At 35.2% G+C, this 20733-nt stretch overlaps 1 protein-coding gene and 1 pseudogene across 1 annotated transcript; both read right to left on the reverse strand.

Annotated features, from left to right (window-relative positions):
- Positions 1–4860: 4860 nt before the first annotated feature.
- Positions 4861–6224, reverse strand: LOC133331711 (tyrosine--tRNA ligase, cytoplasmic-like; annotated as a pseudogene).
- A 6233-nt stretch (positions 6225–12457) lies between these two features.
- On the reverse strand, positions 12458–18776 carry LOC133331712 (uncharacterized). The gene is made up of 2 exons (XM_061540088.1): positions 18093–18776; positions 12458–13912 (listed from the first exon to the last, which is right to left on the reverse strand). The coding sequence occupies exons 1-2, from the start codon at positions 18774–18776 to the stop codon at positions 12458–12460; spliced, it is 2139 nt and encodes a 712-aa protein (XP_061396072.1).
- Positions 18777–20733: the final 1957 nt, after the last annotated feature.

Here is a 20733-nt window from a genome sequence, read left to right on the forward strand (position 1 = left end):
CAAAACACTGAACACCAACAGACCATCTTTAAATCGTTTTTGAAGATATTTTGCAAAAAGAAACGGGAAAGTAAATAAATAATAAAGAAAGCTGTAGAAATGTTATGTATTTTTTAGACCAGAGGGAAAACACCACCTGTATCGAATAAACAGTTTGGAGCAAAAACCAACGAATATCAAACGATGGCAACAACAACATAATGGCTGTAGCTTAAACTGACATACGGACACTTAGTTCAACCAAGATTATGGCGGATTTATAGAAAATTTTGACATATAGATTCATTAAAAAAAACAGAACGCCTTATTTATTTATAGATGAAAATAAATATATGGCATCACTGTTCTTGCTGATTCACATAAGAAATGCTTTTAAATATGTTATATTATTTTGAACTGTTAATTATTTCTTGCAATTTGCAATAAAGAGGTGCTCCTAAACTTTATATTGTAATCTATAATATATATAAAATTATCTTTGTCACAGTGTTCGTAAAAATACTCCACAGGGACTATGGTAATTACAAACCAAACCAATTCTAAATAATCTCAATAAACTACAATTGTCCAGATTGAAATATCTAATTTTTAACTTATAAGATGACCTTATGTAATATGTTAATATTGACAAGACCATCCGCGCGGTTCATGTTGCCACTTTCCATTTATAAAACACAGGATGTTATTTTTAAACCCTTCACCACACTGTGGTACAGGGTATTATGTATGTATGTAACAGGCAAAAGGAAACGAGATAGACACATGGTTCCTTTTGAGAATATGCATAGAATCACTTTCTGAGTCGATTTATGCATGTCCGTCCGTCCGCCAGTCTGTCCGTCCATGTATTTTTGTGAACAAAGTACAGGTCGCATTTATGATCCGAATTGGATCAAATTTGGCATAGGTCACTTATTTGGCCCAAGGACGAACTCTATTGAAATTGGGGAAAATCGGTTCAGATTTAGATATAGCTCCCATATATATTTTCGTCCAATTTAATGTAATTGGTGCACCAAATCCCAAATTTGGCATAGCGTAATGAATTAGGTCTAGAATGATGTGTGTTAAGTTTCCTGAAAATCGGTTCAGATTTAGATGTAGCTCCCATATATACGTTCGTCCGATTTAATGTAAATGGTCCACCAAAGTCCTTATATATCTTTCGATTTGCATGAAATTTGCACAGCGTAATGATTTAGGTCTTGAACGATGTGTGTTATGATTCCTGAAAATCGGTTCAGATTTAGATATAGCTCCCATATATATGTTCGTCCGATTTAATGTAAATGTTGCACCAAAGTCCCTATATATCTTTCGATTTGCAGGAAATTTGGCACAGCGTAATGAATTAGGTCTAGAATGACGTGTGCTAAGTTTCCTGAAAATCTATTCAGATTTAGATATAGTTCTCATATATATTTTCGCCCGATTTATTGTAAATGGTGTAACAAAGTCCCTTGACATCTTTCCGTTTGCACGAAATTTGGCACAGCGTAATGGATTAGGTCTAGAATGATGTGTGTTAAGTTTCCTGAAAATCGGTTCAGATTTAGATATATCTTCTTTTTCTGACCGGTTGCAGAATGACATGTTTTTGGATTCAATTTCATTTTACTGGTCCTTTAAAAATGCGACGTCTGTTAGGATTCATCTGTTGAATATACCCAAAGTGGTGAAGGCTATTATATAGTCGGCCCCGTCCAACTTTACTTTTTTCCTTACTGTTTTTTTTGTCGTATTTTTATTTTATTGTCAGATTGTGAAAACAAATAATTAAAATATTTCTAAAGAAAAACTAATAATTGTTTGTGGGAGATATACAAATTATATAACTAAAATCGCCATCATGAGAAGAAATTATAGCGAATGGAATTCGAGAAAAGTATGCTTGGATAATCATCGGAAATCTAAATCCTGGCAATGCTGACAAAATTCGATGGTAAATATCTCAAACCCAATATGCTGCTAAAATGGAATCGTTATATCAATGTTGAGAAGGGACTCAGTATAGTCAATATGGGTAAGTCCTTCTGAATAGTTTCAACAATAAAAATCAGTAAATACCAATTTTGTTATGTACTAGTACAAATCAAGTATAACAAATGTCATCACAAACGGTTTTAGTTGTATGTTGACATGAAATCGGACGACATTAATTATGTGATCTTTGCAGATATATAAACCGAATTTAATCAATTCAGATCATGGTATATGTCATTCCGCTGTCTATCTGTTTATTCCTGTCCACCGGACATAATTATATTTTTATACCCTTCACCACACTGTGGTACCGGGTATTATGTCTTTGTGCATATGTTTGTAACAGGCAAAAGGAAACGAGAATATGCATAGAATTAATTTCTGAGTCGATTTATGCATGTTCGTCCGTCCGTCCGTCCGTAGATGTTAAATTGGAAACAAAGTACAGGTCGCATTAATGATCCGATTTGGATGAAATTTGGCACAAGTCACTTATTTGGCCCAAGGCCCATTGAAATTGGGAAAAATCGGTTCAGAGCTAGATATAGCTCCCATATATATTTTCGTGCGATTTAAGGTAAATTAGACACCAAAGTCCCTCTATATCTAAATAAGTTGAAGAATGATGTGTGCCAAGTTTCAAGAAAATAGGTTCAGATTTAGATATAGCTCCCATATATAGTTTCGTCCGACTTAAGGTAAATGATGCACCAAAGTCCCTATATATCATTCGATTTGCACGAAATTTGCATAGAGTATCAAATTAGGTGAAGAATGAAGTGTGCCAAGTTTCGAGAAAATCGGTTCAGATTTAGATATAGCTCCCATATATAGTTTCGTCCGACTTAAGGTAAATGATGCACCAAAGTCCCTATATATCATTCGATTTGCACGAAATTCGGCATAGAGTGCTGAATTAGGTCAAGTATGACATGTGCCAAGTTTCGAGAAAATCGGTTCAGATTTAGATATAGCTCCCGTATATAGTTTCGTCCGATATAAAGTAAATGATGCACCAAAGTCCCTATATATCATTCGATTTGCACGAAATTTGGCATAGAGTACTGAATTAGGTAAAGTATGACGTGTGCCAAGTTTCGAGATAAACGGGTCAGATTTATATATAGCTCCAATATATATTTTGGTCCGATTTAAGGTAAATGGGGCACCAAAGTCCCTCTATATCTTTAGATTTGTACGAAATTTGGCATAGAGTATCGAATTAGGTGAAGAATGATATGTGCCATATGTCGAGAAAATAGATTCAGATTTAGATATAGCTCCCATATATAGTTTCGTCCGACTTAAGGTAAATGATGCACCAAAGTCCCTATATATCATTCGATTTGCACGAAATTCGGCATAGAGTGCTGAATTAGATCAAGTGCGACATGTGCCAAGTTTCGAGAAAATCGGTTCAGATTTAGATATAGCTCCTGTATATAGGTTCGTCCGATTTAAGGTAAGTGTGTCTCCAAAGTCCCTATATATCTTTCGATTTGCACGAAGTTTGGCATAGCGTAATGAATTAGGTCTAAAATGATGTGTGTTGAGTTTCCTGAAAATCGGCCCAGATTTAGATATAGCTCCCATATATATTTCCGTCCGATTTAATGTAAATGGTGCGCCAAAGACCCTATATATCTTTCGATTTGCACGTCATAACGTAATGAATTAGGTCTAGAATGATATATATATATAGTATTTTTTCTTTAAATTGATTTACATAATTTTGTCTCATTGTAAGAAACAACCCTATATGCCCAAAGTGGTGAAGGATATCATATAGTCGGCCCCATCCGACTTTCCTTACTGGTTTATAAAATATCTTTATGAGTATATTAAATAATAAAATATTGCAAATATTTGTCTCATTACGAAAAATCGATTGTTTTCCACAATATATATGAAATAGAGAAGTTTTAGAGTGATGCTGGAATAGTTTGCCAACTCATTAATTTTGTTTTTTCGTTTGTAACTCATCGAAATAATCATTTTCGACCCTATAAAGTATATATTCTTGATCAGCGTAAAATTCTCTTGCAATTTAGCCATGTCTGCTCGTCTGTCTGTTGTAATCACTGTAGCCTCTAAACGAATTGAGATAGATCGCCAAATTTTGCATAGAGTCGTCCTTGGTCTGCAGGCAGGTCAATTTCGAAGATAGGCTATATCGGTCCCTCATTAAGCATAACCCTTCATATACAAACGGCCCGGCCACACTAACGCTTTTCACCTGTTTTTTTTTCAAATGAAATGTGAGTATTGAGAGCAAATCAAATTAAAACCAGTAAGGAAAGTAGTAAAGTCGGACTGGGCCGACTATATGATACCCTTCACCACCTTGAGCATATTATACATATGTATCCTAAAAGACGTCGCCTTTTCGAAGGAAAATTGACATGAAATGGAACGAACTTAAATATGTGATATTTATCTACAAACCAAACCGAACCGACTTCTGTAACCTATGCTAAATCTTGTAAATCGATTATAAGTAAAAAACAAATTTAATCTCAATTAGGAGGTGTATGTAAATCTAAACCGATTTTCACGTAACTTTGCACACATCATTCTATACTTAATACAGTACGCTATACAAAAATCGAATAATATATGGGGACTATCGTGAACCATTTACATAAAATCGGACGAAAATGTATCTAAATCTGTACCGATTTTCACGAAACTTTGCACACATTATTCGAGACTTAATTTAGTAAGCTATGCCATTATATGTGCAAAACAAAAGATTTACAGCGACTTTGGTGTACCATTCACCTAAAATCCGGCGAAACTATATATGGGAGCTATATCTAAATCTGAACCGATTTTCACGAAAGTTAGCACACGTCATTCTAGACTTCATTTAGTACGCTATGCCAAAATTCGTATGGCTGTGGCTAGGACAATGATGGGTTCCACAACAGTATGATCCTCATTTGATGTACACAAAACCATGCCCTCAGACAATATACCACGCATTTTGGAAGGCTTCAAATTGCACAAGACAGCTACCAAACGTTGATCGAATTCTTCAACGGTAACAAATTTAACTAAGCCACTGATGATGGTACGTGGTTGTTCCTCAGCCAAATCAATTTTCAAGACATATAAAGTATCAGCATCAGGATGACGTTCAACTTCAATAACTTTACCCACACGAATGTCCAAACGCATAGGCGGCATTACCACCTTTAGTTTTAGTAGGTGGAGGGTATGCGGCAGCACTCAATTTCTGAAGTTCTGGTGATTCAAATTCCTTGCGAATTAGTTCCAACAATTTGTTGATATATTTTTCAACGGTAGCCTTAAGATCAGCTGGATGCAATTTATTATCGGCAAAGTATTGCTCCAAGTCGGCATAATTATTGAATGTAATATCACCACCATTCTCTTCGGAACGATTGATTTCGAAGCCTTCACCTTCTTTGAACAAAGAGAACAAAACATGTTTCACAAATGATAACAGACCATTGTCGGTGATATTGCCAGGTTCACAGAAAGCCTTCTTCAACTTCTTCTTAACATTAGCGGGTGAATCGAGTAAATCGATTTTAGAAACTTCTTCGGACGATGACATTTTGCCACCAGCCAAACCGAGTACCATAGGATTCATGAAATGTATACGTTTTTTATAACCCAACTGGGGCAAGTATTTTTCTGAGAATGTAAAGATTTTCCGTTGATCGACACCACCGAATTGAGCATCAACCTTAAAGTATTCTTCATCCAAAGCCTGAAGACCGGGATAAAGGAGACCCGACAACAATGGATATTCGATTTGTTTGACAACTACAGCACCGGCTTTTTTAGCATCGTGTTGAGACACCACCGATGATAGTCTGTACACATCAATGGTATATTCTTTCGAAAGTTGATAGTCGGTTCCCTTAACGAACTTTAGTTTTTCCAAAGGCACTCCAATAGAGGACAACATAGCCTTGATAACAGCTTCATAGTACTTTGTACGCAATTCTAACAAAGTCCATGGAGCCTTCATGTTATCCAAGTAGGCATGCAAATCGGCAAAAAGAATTGTGACTTCACATCCTGCTTTTAAGAAGTCGGCAATCTTTGACATCGGCACAAAATACATGGGGTTTACCGGTAGTGGCTGTGCCCCAGTATACCTTCAAGTCGCGTTCCTTCAATATCGTATTGAGTCTATCTTTACCCAAGACTTCTTGAAGATTACGGGTAATCAGATTTTTCTTTTCCTCTGGACTTAGTGTCGTCATTTTGATCAAATCAAAGCAAAAAATGCCAGGAGTCCCAAAACAAAATCTATGGAAACCGAACCGAGGCAACTTTCGAAAACGTGGACAAATATTCGACGAGTGTTATGACAGCAAAAAGAAGGTGTGGGAAAAACTATCTGTGGACTTTAAAAACAACAATGACGGTTTAGCTGTATGGAAGGATAATTTCCTTTTGACTCCCGAGGGAGAAAATTTATCAAGCAAATTAGCCAATTGTTGCATTAACTAATGTGATTTCCCTTTGTTATGATCAACTCCCAATGGCATTGGCATTTACTTTATGTTCTTATTCATTTTGACTTTTGATTTTTTACAATTTTATACAATATCGTTTTAAGCTTAACAGTTACATAAAACCCCCCAGCTTTAGCTCTTTTATCTGGCACATTTCTAACATTTTAAGCAATGTTTAGCATCTTTTTAAACAAAATCTATAATTTTCTTTACTATTATTAGAACTACCGCCACAATGTTTGTACGATTGATACACAATTTTTGAAGAATTATCCTCCCCGTGTTGCCACGAAAAGATAAAATCGGAATATTCCATCACCAAAACGCCAACAAATTTTTAAAATTCCGAAAGCAAATATGGACCTATATAGACAATTTTCTGAGAAAAAAATTTACAAACAGCTGAACATTCAGTTGGAATGGCTAAATTCTTCAAAAAAAAATTAATTGTAACGTTGAATGGGATATTAAAAATCATTTCAGTCCGAAACATCATCTCGGGAGTAATGCCGATGTATGGATAAATCGACATAGATTTTTATTCGGATGTTCTGAATGTTCAACATAATCTTGGTTTAGACACAGTCTACGTTGTCAATATTAACTATACACAATAAATTACGGCTACAATTGTACCCGTCCAAATTGGGGTTATATCACACTTAAGCAAACCTGTTCCATTTAATATTTCAATTTGTTGATTCAACTTAAATACCCATCAAATTAGGCCAATTTTTTTTTTTTAATAAGACCCTTTTAGGCAGATGGCATAATTTCTAACGGCACTTTTCATATTTAAAACCATTTAGCCCTCATAATAATTATCGTCATTCTGACATTCATTCATCCAGAACATTTATTCATTCATTCATTGTCCAAAGTCAAGTCATGGACACATGCTTATGTTGGTTACTGTGTGTGTGTGTCCGATGGTTTCCATACAAAAAACGATTTCAATGCTGGGGATGATGATGAGGAGGTTTGCCTGGCCTTTTAGTTGTCGACTGCCGCCGCTGTTGATGATGTCCATGTCCATGTCGATGATGGAGATGACTGTGACGACAACGATGATAATGATGAAAAATGTTAATTGAAGCAAAATGCACACACAAAGATCAAAATCAACATGCCGCCACTAAAAAGGCAACAGTGCAACAACAAACGACGAAAAACCAACTATCAACAACACAAACAAGCAGCAACAGCATCAGCGCCATGACGCAAAGATATGAGGACGCAAACTACGGCGATTTCTTACTGACAACGTTACTGACATTGCGTTAATTATTTTATCGGCAGTGCTCAGGAGAAAAAAACAAAGGCTTGATGTTTAGGTAGGCAATTTTTTAACGGCGGTTGGTGTAACGTAGCTCAGGGTATTTGGAATTAAAGAAGAGAACAAAAAACGCTATTTAGAAAAATGCAACATGTAATGATGACTTAAATACTTACAACAAACAATGGTAGCAGAGGCTTGCCACAAAGATGATGAAAAGTAAACAATTGGAGGTTGTTCCTTCCACTTAAGGGACGAATGAATAAACGATAATGTTAACAGCTGCATATCACAGCTTTGCAGTAGATTGATGATCATCAATATATTGACCACAATGTGAATATGTGATGTGAATATTGTAATGAGTTGTGGCATGTGATCGATAGGAATGCATCGACTATAGTTTGTAGTAGGTGGACAATCGTATATTAAATAATAAAAAATATAGACAAGGTAATACATCTTGAAAATTCCCTGAAATAACAACAAGTAAAAATGATGTTAAGCTCTGCCAGATCGAACTTCCTATACTATCCATCATGAGTTGGGCATTCAAAATACGGAGAATTTAGCGGGACTTTACAGAAAATGTTCAATATATGTAAATGTTATGACAAAGCTCGCACATAGTTGTCCTGGACCATTTTAAGTACGGTACAAGCCGCATTTTCCAACCTAAGTGTATGTTATTTTAATTTTCAAAGTATAAGATAATTCCGGACTAAATATTTTATTTCCGCCGTTATGAACCTATTGTCACGAAATTTTGCATGTAGGTTATAGCCTAGACAGGCGACAGCCTTAATTTGAATTAACAGCCTTAATTCAAATTAACTTGTACATTATCCTCATTTTTATGTGTTGTTAATGCACGAAATCGAACTGAATTTATATTGAATTAGGCAATTTCAATATGGCAATGCCGTCGAAAATTGTTTCTTGTCAAAATTATTTATATTTATGACAATAAAAATAAGAAATGAAGTCAAATTTCAACCATTTTTTAAATTGGGAGCTGTTTTCTTAAGATTATAGTAGCTATTCCTCCTTTATGTCATGTATATGTTTCCTAAAGATGTAATCCCGAAAATAACGAAACAAATGTAAAAAATTTTCATCCTACACACAGACAAACAATTGTTTTGAAGCAAAAAACTGTTTCGTAAATGCAGAAACTCTCGTCTGTCAGGGGTAAATATTAATTCAAATTAAAAAAATTTTAATGCAAATTAAGGCTGTCGTCTGTCTATGGTATTAGGTTCTGTTGCAAGACGATGATTCCGATTAGGGGATCAATTTAACCTATAATATTATTTTCATTTTGTTGTGTCTTCGTTCACAAAATTATGACGCGATGATTAGGGATTTGTAAACCTGAGTGTCTGTAATTTGGTATTTGATTTTCTAAGAGTATAAACAACATCATCATCGCTGGAGTAATGCCGATGTATGGATAAATCGACATAGATTTTTATTCTGATGTTCTGAATGTTCAACATAATCTTGGTTTAGGCACAGTCTACGTTGTCAATATTAACTATACCAATAAATTACGGCTACAATTGTACCCTTCCAACAACCTACTGAAATAGTCCCAACCTACTGAAATAGTCCCTATGTAAAGGCAGCATCACACTACATATTGACCCGGGCGAACATAAGGAATTTTTCTATACCCTCAACCACAAGAATGGAGTGTATATTAATGGGTCGATTACGAATGGTAACCATAGTTTAGTGGCGCTGCCTGTTGCCAAATTTGAATTATGGATGGCAATTGTTGTCAACTTCAGTTGCTTCAAATATAATTTTTGGGCAACCATTTATTTCTGGTCGCTGTTTAGTCGTTTTTAGCAATAAGAACTGAAATTTGTAGGCTTCCCATAAAGTTTAAAATTACTACAGAATCTTCTTTTGGGCCCATGATATGTACATGTGTGCCATCTATACATCCCACAACACCCGGGAACTTCGTTTTCGAATAAAAAAATGTTTATTCTTCCCTTTTTCCTCCTTTATTAATTTGGAAACAAACCAAATTCTACACAGTTTTTCCTCTATTAGCCGGACAAATTCGGTCAAAACCACTGACATTGTCGGTTAAGCCATGCCAAATTTGGAGTCATTGCTGAATGTATGCCTTAAGGGGACCCCCCATTCTCGGGGTCTTTTTGACTTAATTCGAATGTACACTCATTCAAGAATTTCCCTACAAATTTTCAAGTGAAAATCTCAAGAACTCTTGAAGATATAGCCGATTTATTTTGTCAGCATCAATTGACGGCTGAAGGGTTTCTCAAACTTTAAACGCGTTTTCTCTAAACGAATGGCGGGCACGATAACTCAAAAACTAATAACCCAATCGATTCCAAATTTTTACACGTTTCTTTGTGAGTGTATAGCTATCGTATGAACTAGGATAAAGCCAATCGGCGAAGAACTTCCTTATTTTTTAACTTGCTTTTTGGTCAAAAATCGGTGATTTTCCCAAAAATTTTTTAAAGGTTCATTTTAAGGTTAATTTTAATTTTAGAGCGTAGTCAATAATCCTAGTTCATACGAGAGCCAGACATGTACTCTTTCTAACACCGTTGGAATTTTCGGATTCTGAGGTTCTAGTGAGGAGTTATGATACCCGCCATCAAAAATAAGGACTTTTCTTTAATTACAAAAAACAACAACAAAACAATAATAAACTTTTTTTTGTAAATTATTTTTCTTCTCTTTTACATCTTCAAATATATATATATACACTGCGTATCATAACTATAGACGCACCCTTAATTCAATTGCTATTTTAGTTGACGAGTAAAATGGACCCATTAAGTTATTGTTCACAATAAAACGATCAAAAACACATATTATTCAACAAAAATAATTAATTTATTCTTTATGGTTTCGCCGAATTCTGCACTTTCAAAATTGCTGGTGTTGCATAACTACAGACGCACTTTTACAAAATTAGAAAAATTTATTTTTTAAAACTTAAATAAAATAAAATAACTTCATAAATAATGAATAGGGCCTCCCTTATTTTGAATAAGTTCAAAAATTTTATCCATCACACTGTTGATCAAAATTATTCGCAAGTCTTCATCGATTGACCGCCATTCATCCATAATCACTTCATGGAAATAAAATAATGTTTGGTATTGGGGGTTTTCTGCATAGACACGACGAGTCAAGATTCCACACATGTTCTCGATCGGATTCTGGTCGGAAATTTTAATATTTTTCGATTTTAACCATACTTGAGTATGGCGACTTTTATGAACTGGTGCGTTGTCCCGCTGAAAAACGAGTCCTTGATTGTTGCTGCTTTCCCGAAATGACAATAATTTGTCTTCCAAGACTTGAACGTACTCGATTGAATTCATCCGACAACATGGACATGTCAAATAAAGCATTCCGTGGCTATAAAATGCTCCCAAGGTGGCGGTTACCGAAATATCCTTATTTCTTAATACGATATTTCGTTGGCGGTTCCTTAATGGCCTTGGGAGCATTTTATAGCCACGGAATGCTTTATTTGACATACAATGCAAAAGTGACCACCAACATCACACGATATTGGTAGCCACCATGCATCTCACCCCTCCCAACAATTACTCCACAAGCCTGCTAGTCCGAGAATGGTCCCCCACAGACTAAACTCTGCTCGTTTTCGTAGCCGAAACTACTACCATTTGAACTTATAACTGCAGGCTCTCCACAATGGAATGACCACAAAGAGAGGCTAAAATGAGCAGTTAATAATAATTTATATTTCTCTAATGATAAACATCTAATATTAATATTTAATATTTCTCTAATGATAAACATCTACTCTAGTTCTGGATTGGATTTTTCTCTTAAATGCCTTCTAAGAGATGCCACGCCTTGTACATCATTTTCATCATCAACAAATAGTTCCACTGAGCTTATCACTTAAAATTAGTTTTTCTGAAATATTCTATTCAATTTTTTGTTTGTTTACAATATTTCTAGTTGCAGAAGTGTCTAAACAGTATTATCGACGGCAACTGAGAGAAGTTGATTTTCATAATGTTAAGTTTTATTTCAGTGGCGTTGCCAGTTGAAATCGCAACTCGCAACACGAGTGGCCAAAACTGAAGCAACTAAAGTTCCACAGAAAATTAATGCCGTTCAATTTTTTTTTTTCAAAAATAAATATATCGTGTATTTTTTCAGTTTTAAATCGGGTACTTCATTCACTTAAAACATTTAAAAGCTAATTCAGTACGCTGTGCCAAATTGCATCCTAATTGAAAGAAAACAGAAAATATATATGGGAGCTATATCTAAATCTGAACCAATTTTCACAAAACTTAACAAGCATTATTGTCGACTTAATTCAGTACGCAATACTAAATTTCGTGTAAATCGTACGCCATATAGGGACTTTGGTACACAATTTACATCAAATAAGATGAAGATATATATGGGAGCTATATCTTAATCTGAACCGATTTTTCCCAATTTCAATAGGGTTCATCCTTGGACCAAATAGATGAAGTGTGCCAAATTTTATCAAAATCGGATCATAAATGCGAACTGTACTTTGTTCACAGACAGACGGACGGACATACATAAACCGATTTAGAAAGTGATTCTATCCATAATCTCAAAAGGAACCATGTGTCTATCTCGTTTCCTTTTGCCTGTTACAACATTATTCCCAAAATTTTTATACAAATAGGTGTTAATTAAATTTTCTCCATAGCAGGCCATCTCTAACATAATTTCCAGCAGGTTCATATATTTCCTTTGTAGCATCTCTTTGTTTCATTTCCAAATTTCCTTTGCGCGTACTCACAAGACTTCGTAGTTTTTCACGTATCTTCTGTTTATGAAATACTAACAATTCTCCAATGAATACCAAAACCACAACCACCAACATTATTCCCAGAAATATAAAAATATACAGCAAATCATCGACTTTCATTGCTTCGAATTCTTTCTTTCTGCTCAAATCGGATAACACCAGCTTTTTAGCTTTGATCAGCTCTAAAAATCCATGTTCCATCCATACATTCATTAAACCCGATTGCCAGATTTCCAACATAAGGTTATACATCGCTTCAATGAATAGAGAATTTTCATGAATCGGAAAGACCATTGGAATATTGTTGTAAAAACAAAAACTGGAACTTTGTTTAAACAATGGCGTGGTAAACATTTTCTGCTGCTCAGTGATAATTGTCCATTTTGTCGTGGGTACCACATAACCGTAGTGGGTATTAAACGATTCACGGTACTCTAAATATTTTTGATAATTCGGTTCCACCAAAAACATTGGAGCATATTTTTTGAATTCTGGAGCTCGGGATAAAATCTCATTATATTCCGGTTTCCAGGCGACACATTTAAGACCTGAAGCCATAATATCGTCCAAGGTGTTCAGAGTGGCTGTCTTTGGTGCCTTGGTGACATAAGTGGAGAAGTAGGCGTTATATGTGGTCGTCAACAGTATACCCAACATACAAATTTCCAAATATATGGCTTGAACTATTACCGGTGGATTACGCAACTCGCTAAACGATTGGCCCAGCATTCCGCGCAAACAATCATCGTGACAAATTATATCAAATAAATCCGGCCTATAGCCATGAATGTACAAAGCAGCACTCAATACCATCGAAATAATAATTAAAGTGGCAATAAAGAAGACATAGGTTTCACCTTTAAATACGGATGTGAAAAATTCATACCCTGGAATATCCGCTTCGACTGGTATCATCAAACACCAGTTGATAAACTCATATGGATAGGTGTAACCTAAAATCGGTATCTCTGGAAATGTGACACCAGCAGACCATTCTACAGTTCCATTGCGAACAGCTCTCATTAGCTCTTGACTAGGCAGCGGAACTTTGGGGTTATATGGTAATGGTTCATGCAGGTTACAATTGTATTTTTTGGCAAATGCCCATACAAAATGTCCAACAAATCCTCCTACAAATAGTTTCCCATCTTTTTCGTATGGTATTATACGAGGATCGGAACCACCAATGACAACATTCATATTGTAGCCCATTAAATTGTTGAGACGTTGTGGAAATATCTCCTCTTGTCTCAGTGAGCGATTGAAGGCTAATGGAACAGTTTCAATTTGAAACTCTGGAAATGGATTGAAGCGATAAAGTATTTGAGTTTTCTGAAAAGATAAATAAACACGAAAATAAATATATAATTAAAAAACACATAATAGGCATAGGCAATTATTTCAATATTTGCAAAGAAATAAACTATTTTATTATTATAATTATTATTATTATTTTTTGAGTTAATTCGCCAAAAAGTCGACAGGCATGAAATTTTTTAAATTCTGGAAATTTGTACGACCTCCAAAATAAGATGGTGGGTATGTTATATTTTCCATTCGGTTTGCAATATAATAGAGCTCGTAATATTTAAGAGCGCCTTTAGACAACTAAATCCAATCGATTTCAAATGTCGATTCCATACCGTATACGTCATCTTAATCATGCTCACAAATCCAGTGGATTATATTTGACGTATACGCTATGGATTTGACATTTGAGATCGAGTGTCTCGATCTTTTTTGATATGGTACTCATATATATATATATATATTTATATATCATTCGATTTGCACGAAATATTGCATGGTCTAGCACGAAATTTTGAATTAGGTCTAGAATTGTGAGTGCTAATTTTCGGTTCAGATTGAGATATAGTTCTTATTATATCCTTCACCACACTGTGGTAAAGGGTATTATGTCTTTGTGCATATGTTTGTAACAGGCAAAATGAAACGATATAGACACATGGTTCCTTTTGAGAATATGTATAGAATCACTTTCTGAGTCAATTTATGCATGTCCATCTGTCCGTCCGTCCATGTATTTTTGTTAACAAAGTACAGGTCGCATTTATGATCCGATCTGGATGAAATTTGGCACAGGTCACTTAATTGGCCCAAGGACGAACCCTATTGAAATTGGAGAAAATCGGTCCACGTTTAGGCATAGCTCCCATATAAGAGTACCCCCCAATTTTCGCTATTTTGAGGTTCTTTAGCGTGTTTTTTAACTGAATTCGCTGAAATTTGGTACTTTGAGTTCTTATTGAGTAGCAAATCTCTCCACTAAAAATTATAAATATAGGTAAATTTTTTTCGGCTAGCCCCCATATAAGGGTACCCCCAGTTTTCGGTATTTTGGGGTTCTTGGGCTCGTTTTATATCTGAATTCTCTGAAATTTTGTGCATTGGGTTCTTATTGTGTACCAAATTACTCCACTAAAAATTATAAATATATGTCCAGTTTTTCTGGTATTTTGGGGGTTCTGATCGTATTTTTCGACCGAATTGACTGTAATTTAGTACGTCGAGTTCTTATTGGGTAGCAAATCTCCCTACCAAACATTATAAATAAAGGTCCATTTTTTTCGGTTAGCCCCCATATAAGGGTACCCACAGTTTTCGGTATTTTGGGGTTCTTGGGCTCGTTCTATAACTGAATTCACAGAAATTTTGTACATTAAGTTCTTATTGTGTACCAAATTACTCCACTAAAAATTATAAATATAGGTCCAGTTTTTCTGGTAACGGTACTCCCAAATTTTTGGTATTTTGGGGGTTCTGATCGTATTTGTCGACCGAATTGACTGTAATTTAGTACGTCGGGTTCTTATTAGGTAGCAAATCTCTACACTATAAATAATAAATATTGGTCAATTTTTTCGGTTAGCCTCCATATAAGGGTACCCCCCAATTTTCGGTATTTTGGGTTCTTGAAAGCGTTTTTCAACCAAATTCTTTGTAATTTGGTTTTTTGTAGTCGTATATGGTAACAAACCTCCCTCCCAAAAATTATTAATATTCGCCCCTTTTAGGGGTAGTCCCCTTATAACCCCCTTTTTATACCCTTCACCACACTGTGGTAGAGGGTATTGTGTCGTTGTGCATATGTTTGTAACAGGCAAAAATAATCGAGATAGACCCATGGTTCCTTTTGGGAATCACTTTCTGAGCCGATTTATGCATGTTCGTCTGTCCGTCCGTCCATGTATTTTTGTTAACAAAGTACAGGTCGCATTTATGATCCGATTATTGGTCCAAGGACGAACCCTATTGGAGAAAATCGGTTCAGATTTAGATATAGCTCCCATATATATCTTCGTCCCATTTTAACTTATTGATGCATCGAACTCCCAATTGTGGTCAGATTGAGACAAAATTTTGCACAGAGTACTGAAATAGGTCCCGACTGATGTATGAGAAATTGTGTTGAAATCAGTTCAGATTTAAATATAGCTCCCATATATAGTTTCGTCCGATTTAAAGTAAATTGTGCACCAAACTCCCAATATTGGTCCGATTGAAGCAAAATTTTGCACAGAGTATTGAATTAGGTCAGGATATTTTTCATATAGGATATTTTAGATATTAACATGTCTTGCATGTACCCATAGTGGTGAAGGGTATCATATAGTCGGCCCCGTCCGACTTTTGAACTTTCCTTACTGGTATATATTTTCTTCCGATTTTATATAAATTGTGCGCTAAAGACCCAAAGTTTTTCCGATTGCAACACAATTGCAATACCATGAACTGTAGTTATTATAAGTTAATATCTGGCAAGTCTCGTTGAAATCGTTCGTCCTATTTTACACAAAATTGACATAAAATGTCCTACAACGTACTGAAATTAGTACATCCCAGAAGTAAGATATAAATGTTGTACCGAACTCTCCAGGTGGGTCAGATTGGCACAAAATTTTCCACAATGTTCTGAACTTACTACAACATAACGTGTGGCAAGTTTTGTTGAAATCAGTTCAGATTTATATATATATAGTTTCGCCCGATTTTAAGTAAAAGGTGTACCAAAGACCCAAAGTTAAGCCGTTTTCTACAACATTTTGCACAACGTACTGAAATTAGTATTACCTAACGTTTGCCAAGTTTTGTAGGAATAGGTTCAGATTTAGATATAGCTGTCATATATAGATTCGTCCGATTTTAAGTAAATGGTGCACCAAAGACCCGAAGTTAGGCCGATTGACACAACATTTTGCACAACGTACTGATGTTTATATAACCTAGCGTGTGGAAAGTTTTGTTGAAATCGGTTCAGATTTAGATAGAGCTCTCATATATATTTTCCCCCGATTTTAAGTAAATGATGCACCAAAAACCCAAAATGTGGCCTATATGCACAAAACATACTGAAATTAGTAATACCTAACATGTGACAAGTTTCTATATAATCGATTTAGATTGCGATATAGATCTTATATATATTTTCGTCCGATTTTAAGTAAATGGTGCACCAAACTTTATTTTATTGATTTGTATAATTTTCTCCCATTGTAAGAAGCAACTCTGTATTTGACCAAATGAAAATTTTAGTATGGGTTGAAGAATGGCATGTTTATGGATCCAATTTCATGTTAATGATCCTTCAAAAATGCGACGTCTGTGGTAAAGGGTATTATATAGTCGGCCCCGTCCGACTTTACTTCTTTCATTACTGGTTAATATTGACCCACGTCGGTATTTTAAGAACTTTGAACACTTTCTTCTCTCGAATTGTCTATAATTTGGTATTTTCTATTCTCATTGGCTGTCAAATTTCACTAACAAAAAATATCAATATTGATCTTATTACAGCCATATGTAACGATAGATATTTTGAGAATTTCAATTATCTTCTTCCCGCGTATTTTTCGGTATGTTCAATATCCTATATGCGTTTTCTCGTAGGAGCCCTATTAATTTTAGATATTTTGATTGTCATCCTCATGGCGGAGGGTATAAAAAGTTCCGCCGTGCCGAACTTAACATTGTTCTTCTTGTTATACTGTAACTTTGTGTAATGTGGGTATAGTACAAACCCTTAGGGTACAAAAACGTATTATACCTTCATAATATAAGCATTGTAAGGTGTAATATATAATAATTTTGGTGTTATTTTAGTCTCAAGAAAAATGTATCTTTAAAAACAGTAAGCGGAATGGTAGAGTCAGAAGAGCCCATCATAATCTTAAGTGGGTATATTTAATGCCGAACAGTTCATAAATTGGACTCCTTTGAATTACACTAATATTTTTCCAGACTTTACACAATTGACCGACCAACAATGTTCTCACGATATCTAAACACTTATAATTTATCGCAGCCCAAACCATAGGCAAAGAAAATTGTTAATATTACAGAGATTATGCTAAATTCCCAAATAAATAACAAAAATATTAATATTCCACAATTTCTCAATGCAATTTCCCCATTCAAATTGTTTTGTTGTTGTTGCTGCTGTTGATTAATTTCTTTAACTACTACAAATTCCAGTTATTTCACACTTCCATACCTGATAGTTGGCCATTATAGCAGCCACATTTAGTAATTTTTGCCTCCAACAATGTTGAAATAATTGTTCCACAAAATTGTATCCAACATCTTCATCGTTTGCACTGGCCACCATTTCGGCATTCATCATCGTGGGGGCATTGATCAAGAATAGCACTTTCGCCACCTTCATGCGCCACAAACATTTCGATAATTTCTGCAATAGACCCGAATGCTGGTCCAGGGTGATTTTGATGCCATCATCACCACTACCATCATCTGCGTCACTATTAATATCAATCTGAACAATTGCCAGTAAATTGTCGGACATTTGATGTTTGAGATTAAAGTGTTGCCATTCGTTTAATTGCAGAACTGGCACCTGTAGCCGGTGCATGAGATATGCCACAAATGGCAGCAACGATTTTCCAGCGGCATCTGCATTTAGAATTTTTTCAATAAATGTGAACGTGTTGCCCGCAGCAGTTGTAGATTTGATCGTGTTGTTGTGAGCATCCTCCATAGCGTTGTTGTTGTTCGTGTAGAATATCTTGGCTATGGTCGTATTGCTATTATGCATCACCAGAACACTGTCGTAGTTATGTAAATCTTTCAAGTCCTTGAGGAATTCGATTACGGTATAGGTTGCACCGCCATTAACAGATTGTTCCGTTTTGGTATCGACAATGCTTTTTGCTTCGGCCATGACAATTGTTGTACGATTTGTTGTTTGTAAAATTATTGATAATAAAATTATTAAAATTTTGAAATTGCCCAATAATGTCATTAAATCAAACATCTTATTTAGCGGTGGTGCCATTCTGTTGTTGTGGTTTCCTTTTTTTGTTATTTTTTCATTTATTAGCCGTTTCGTAGGGATTTATTATACTGCAACTCTATTTGCCGACTGACTTTGTAAACGATTCAAAAGTATTCTTGGAAATAATTGTAATTTCACCTTAGGCGTGGATATTTATCTCTATCTATTTTATGTGTTCTTGTTTTTAGAACATTTACCAGCGCAGTAGTGCCCTACAAGCGGAACATAAGGAAACTATGTTTGGTAGTAACGGACAAAAAGGGTTATACATTACACGAGGTTAATTACTATGGGGATTTATTCTATAGTTGGTTTTGGTGGGGAGGGAATGGACACTAATTTCCTGCGTAAGTTAAATTTTGCTCTCGACAACTTTCTAGTGTGACAATGTCAAATGTTTGTTATGGCAGTTGAGAGTGGGTTATATAATATAATATTTGATATACGATGTAATGTGAATAATAGCCTGCCAATCGGTCAGACGTAGCATATTTTGTGGACCTTTGCTATAAAACCGGCCGAAAGTAAGTTTATGATCAATATACAAATACGAAGCGAATTCAATTAATCCATACACATGTTATTCGATATTTCCGATGTTAATTTCGGCCCGTTCGAACTTTTTATATTCTCCATCAAGAGGATGACAATCAAAACATCTACAATTAATGGGAGTTCCTAGGAGAAAACTTGAATATACCGAAAAATACGTGAGAAAAAGATGATTGAAATTCTCAAAATATCTAATAGTGGGGCTACGGTTATATGGGATAGAGTATAGAAAAAATAGAGAATCCAAAATATATTCTCAAAATTCCAAAATATTTTGGTGACCAAAATTCTCAAAATTCCGACTTGGGTCAATATTAATAATTTGTAGTGCGGAGATTAGGTGATACCGCTATGACAATCGAAAATACCAAATTACAGCCAATTTGATATAAACACGTGTCAAAAAATCCCTATATTTGGGTTTACCATATTATGTGGGTTACCCTTAAACGTGGGTCAATATTAGAATAAGAATCCAAAATTGAAAATTACAGCCAAGTTGGATATGTGTAATTCAATGAGAACCCAAAATACCGAATAACAGCAATTTCAGCTGGAAAACGGGACCAAAATCCCCAAAATACCGAATATAGGGGCTACACCAAAACGTGTACCGATATATCCCATTTGCAATACCCAATATCCTAGGAGTACAGGCAATGTATGTGCAAAATTTCAGAGCTCTATTTCAAATATTGTATTCTATGTCGTCATTTTAACAGGCAGACAGACAAAAATGCGTAAATCGACATAGAATTTTATTCTTTTCAAGAATATATACTTTGTGGGATATCCGGTGAATACTTCGATGTGTAGCAAACGGAATGACAAAATTAATATACAATCCACTATTTGGTGGAGGGTATAAAAACCAGTGAGCTGGGCATTATAGTCTGACGGGGCCTACATAACTTCTACTGAACTCTAACTTTCTTCGGATTTATATTTCGAACCTGGGTAATATTTCGTGTAACATTTTTAATGTTACCTCTTAATAGTAACAATAAAGCAACTGGGAAATCAGATAAATATAAAGTTTTCGGTCCATCATCACCTAAACATCATCTTTATCATCACCGAAAATTGTGGGCGTCGTCCTTGACCATAACCGGAACTTCATGCAAAATTTCAAAGACCCGCCATTTGAACCGCTATATATTGACTAATTATCAAGAAAAGGGTCATGCTTGTTTAATGTACAGATCCACTTTTCTGGAACGACAATAAAAAAGAGTAAGGAAAGTAGTAAAGTCGGACGGGGCCCACTATATGATACCCTTCACCACTTTGG

This window comes from Musca vetustissima, unplaced genomic scaffold (genome assembly GCF_032173495.1).
Source record: "Musca vetustissima isolate MV318-11 ecotype Yass unplaced genomic scaffold, APGP_CSIRO_Mvet_v1 utg117377, whole genome shotgun sequence".
NCBI lineage: Eukaryota > Metazoa > Arthropoda > Insecta > Diptera > Muscidae > Musca > Musca vetustissima.

What these genes read in the sequence shown, in the direction of transcription:
- LOC133331712 (XM_061540088.1), bottom strand. Translation starts at nt 18,776, where the DNA reads ATGGCCGAAGCAAAAAGCATTGTCGATACCAAAACGGAACAATCTGTT. An exon ending in CTATAATGGCCAACTATCAG is followed by an intron (nt 13,913 to 18,092) that starts GTATGGAAGTGT and finishes TTATCTTTTCAG; the next exon opens with AAAACTCAAATACTTTATCG.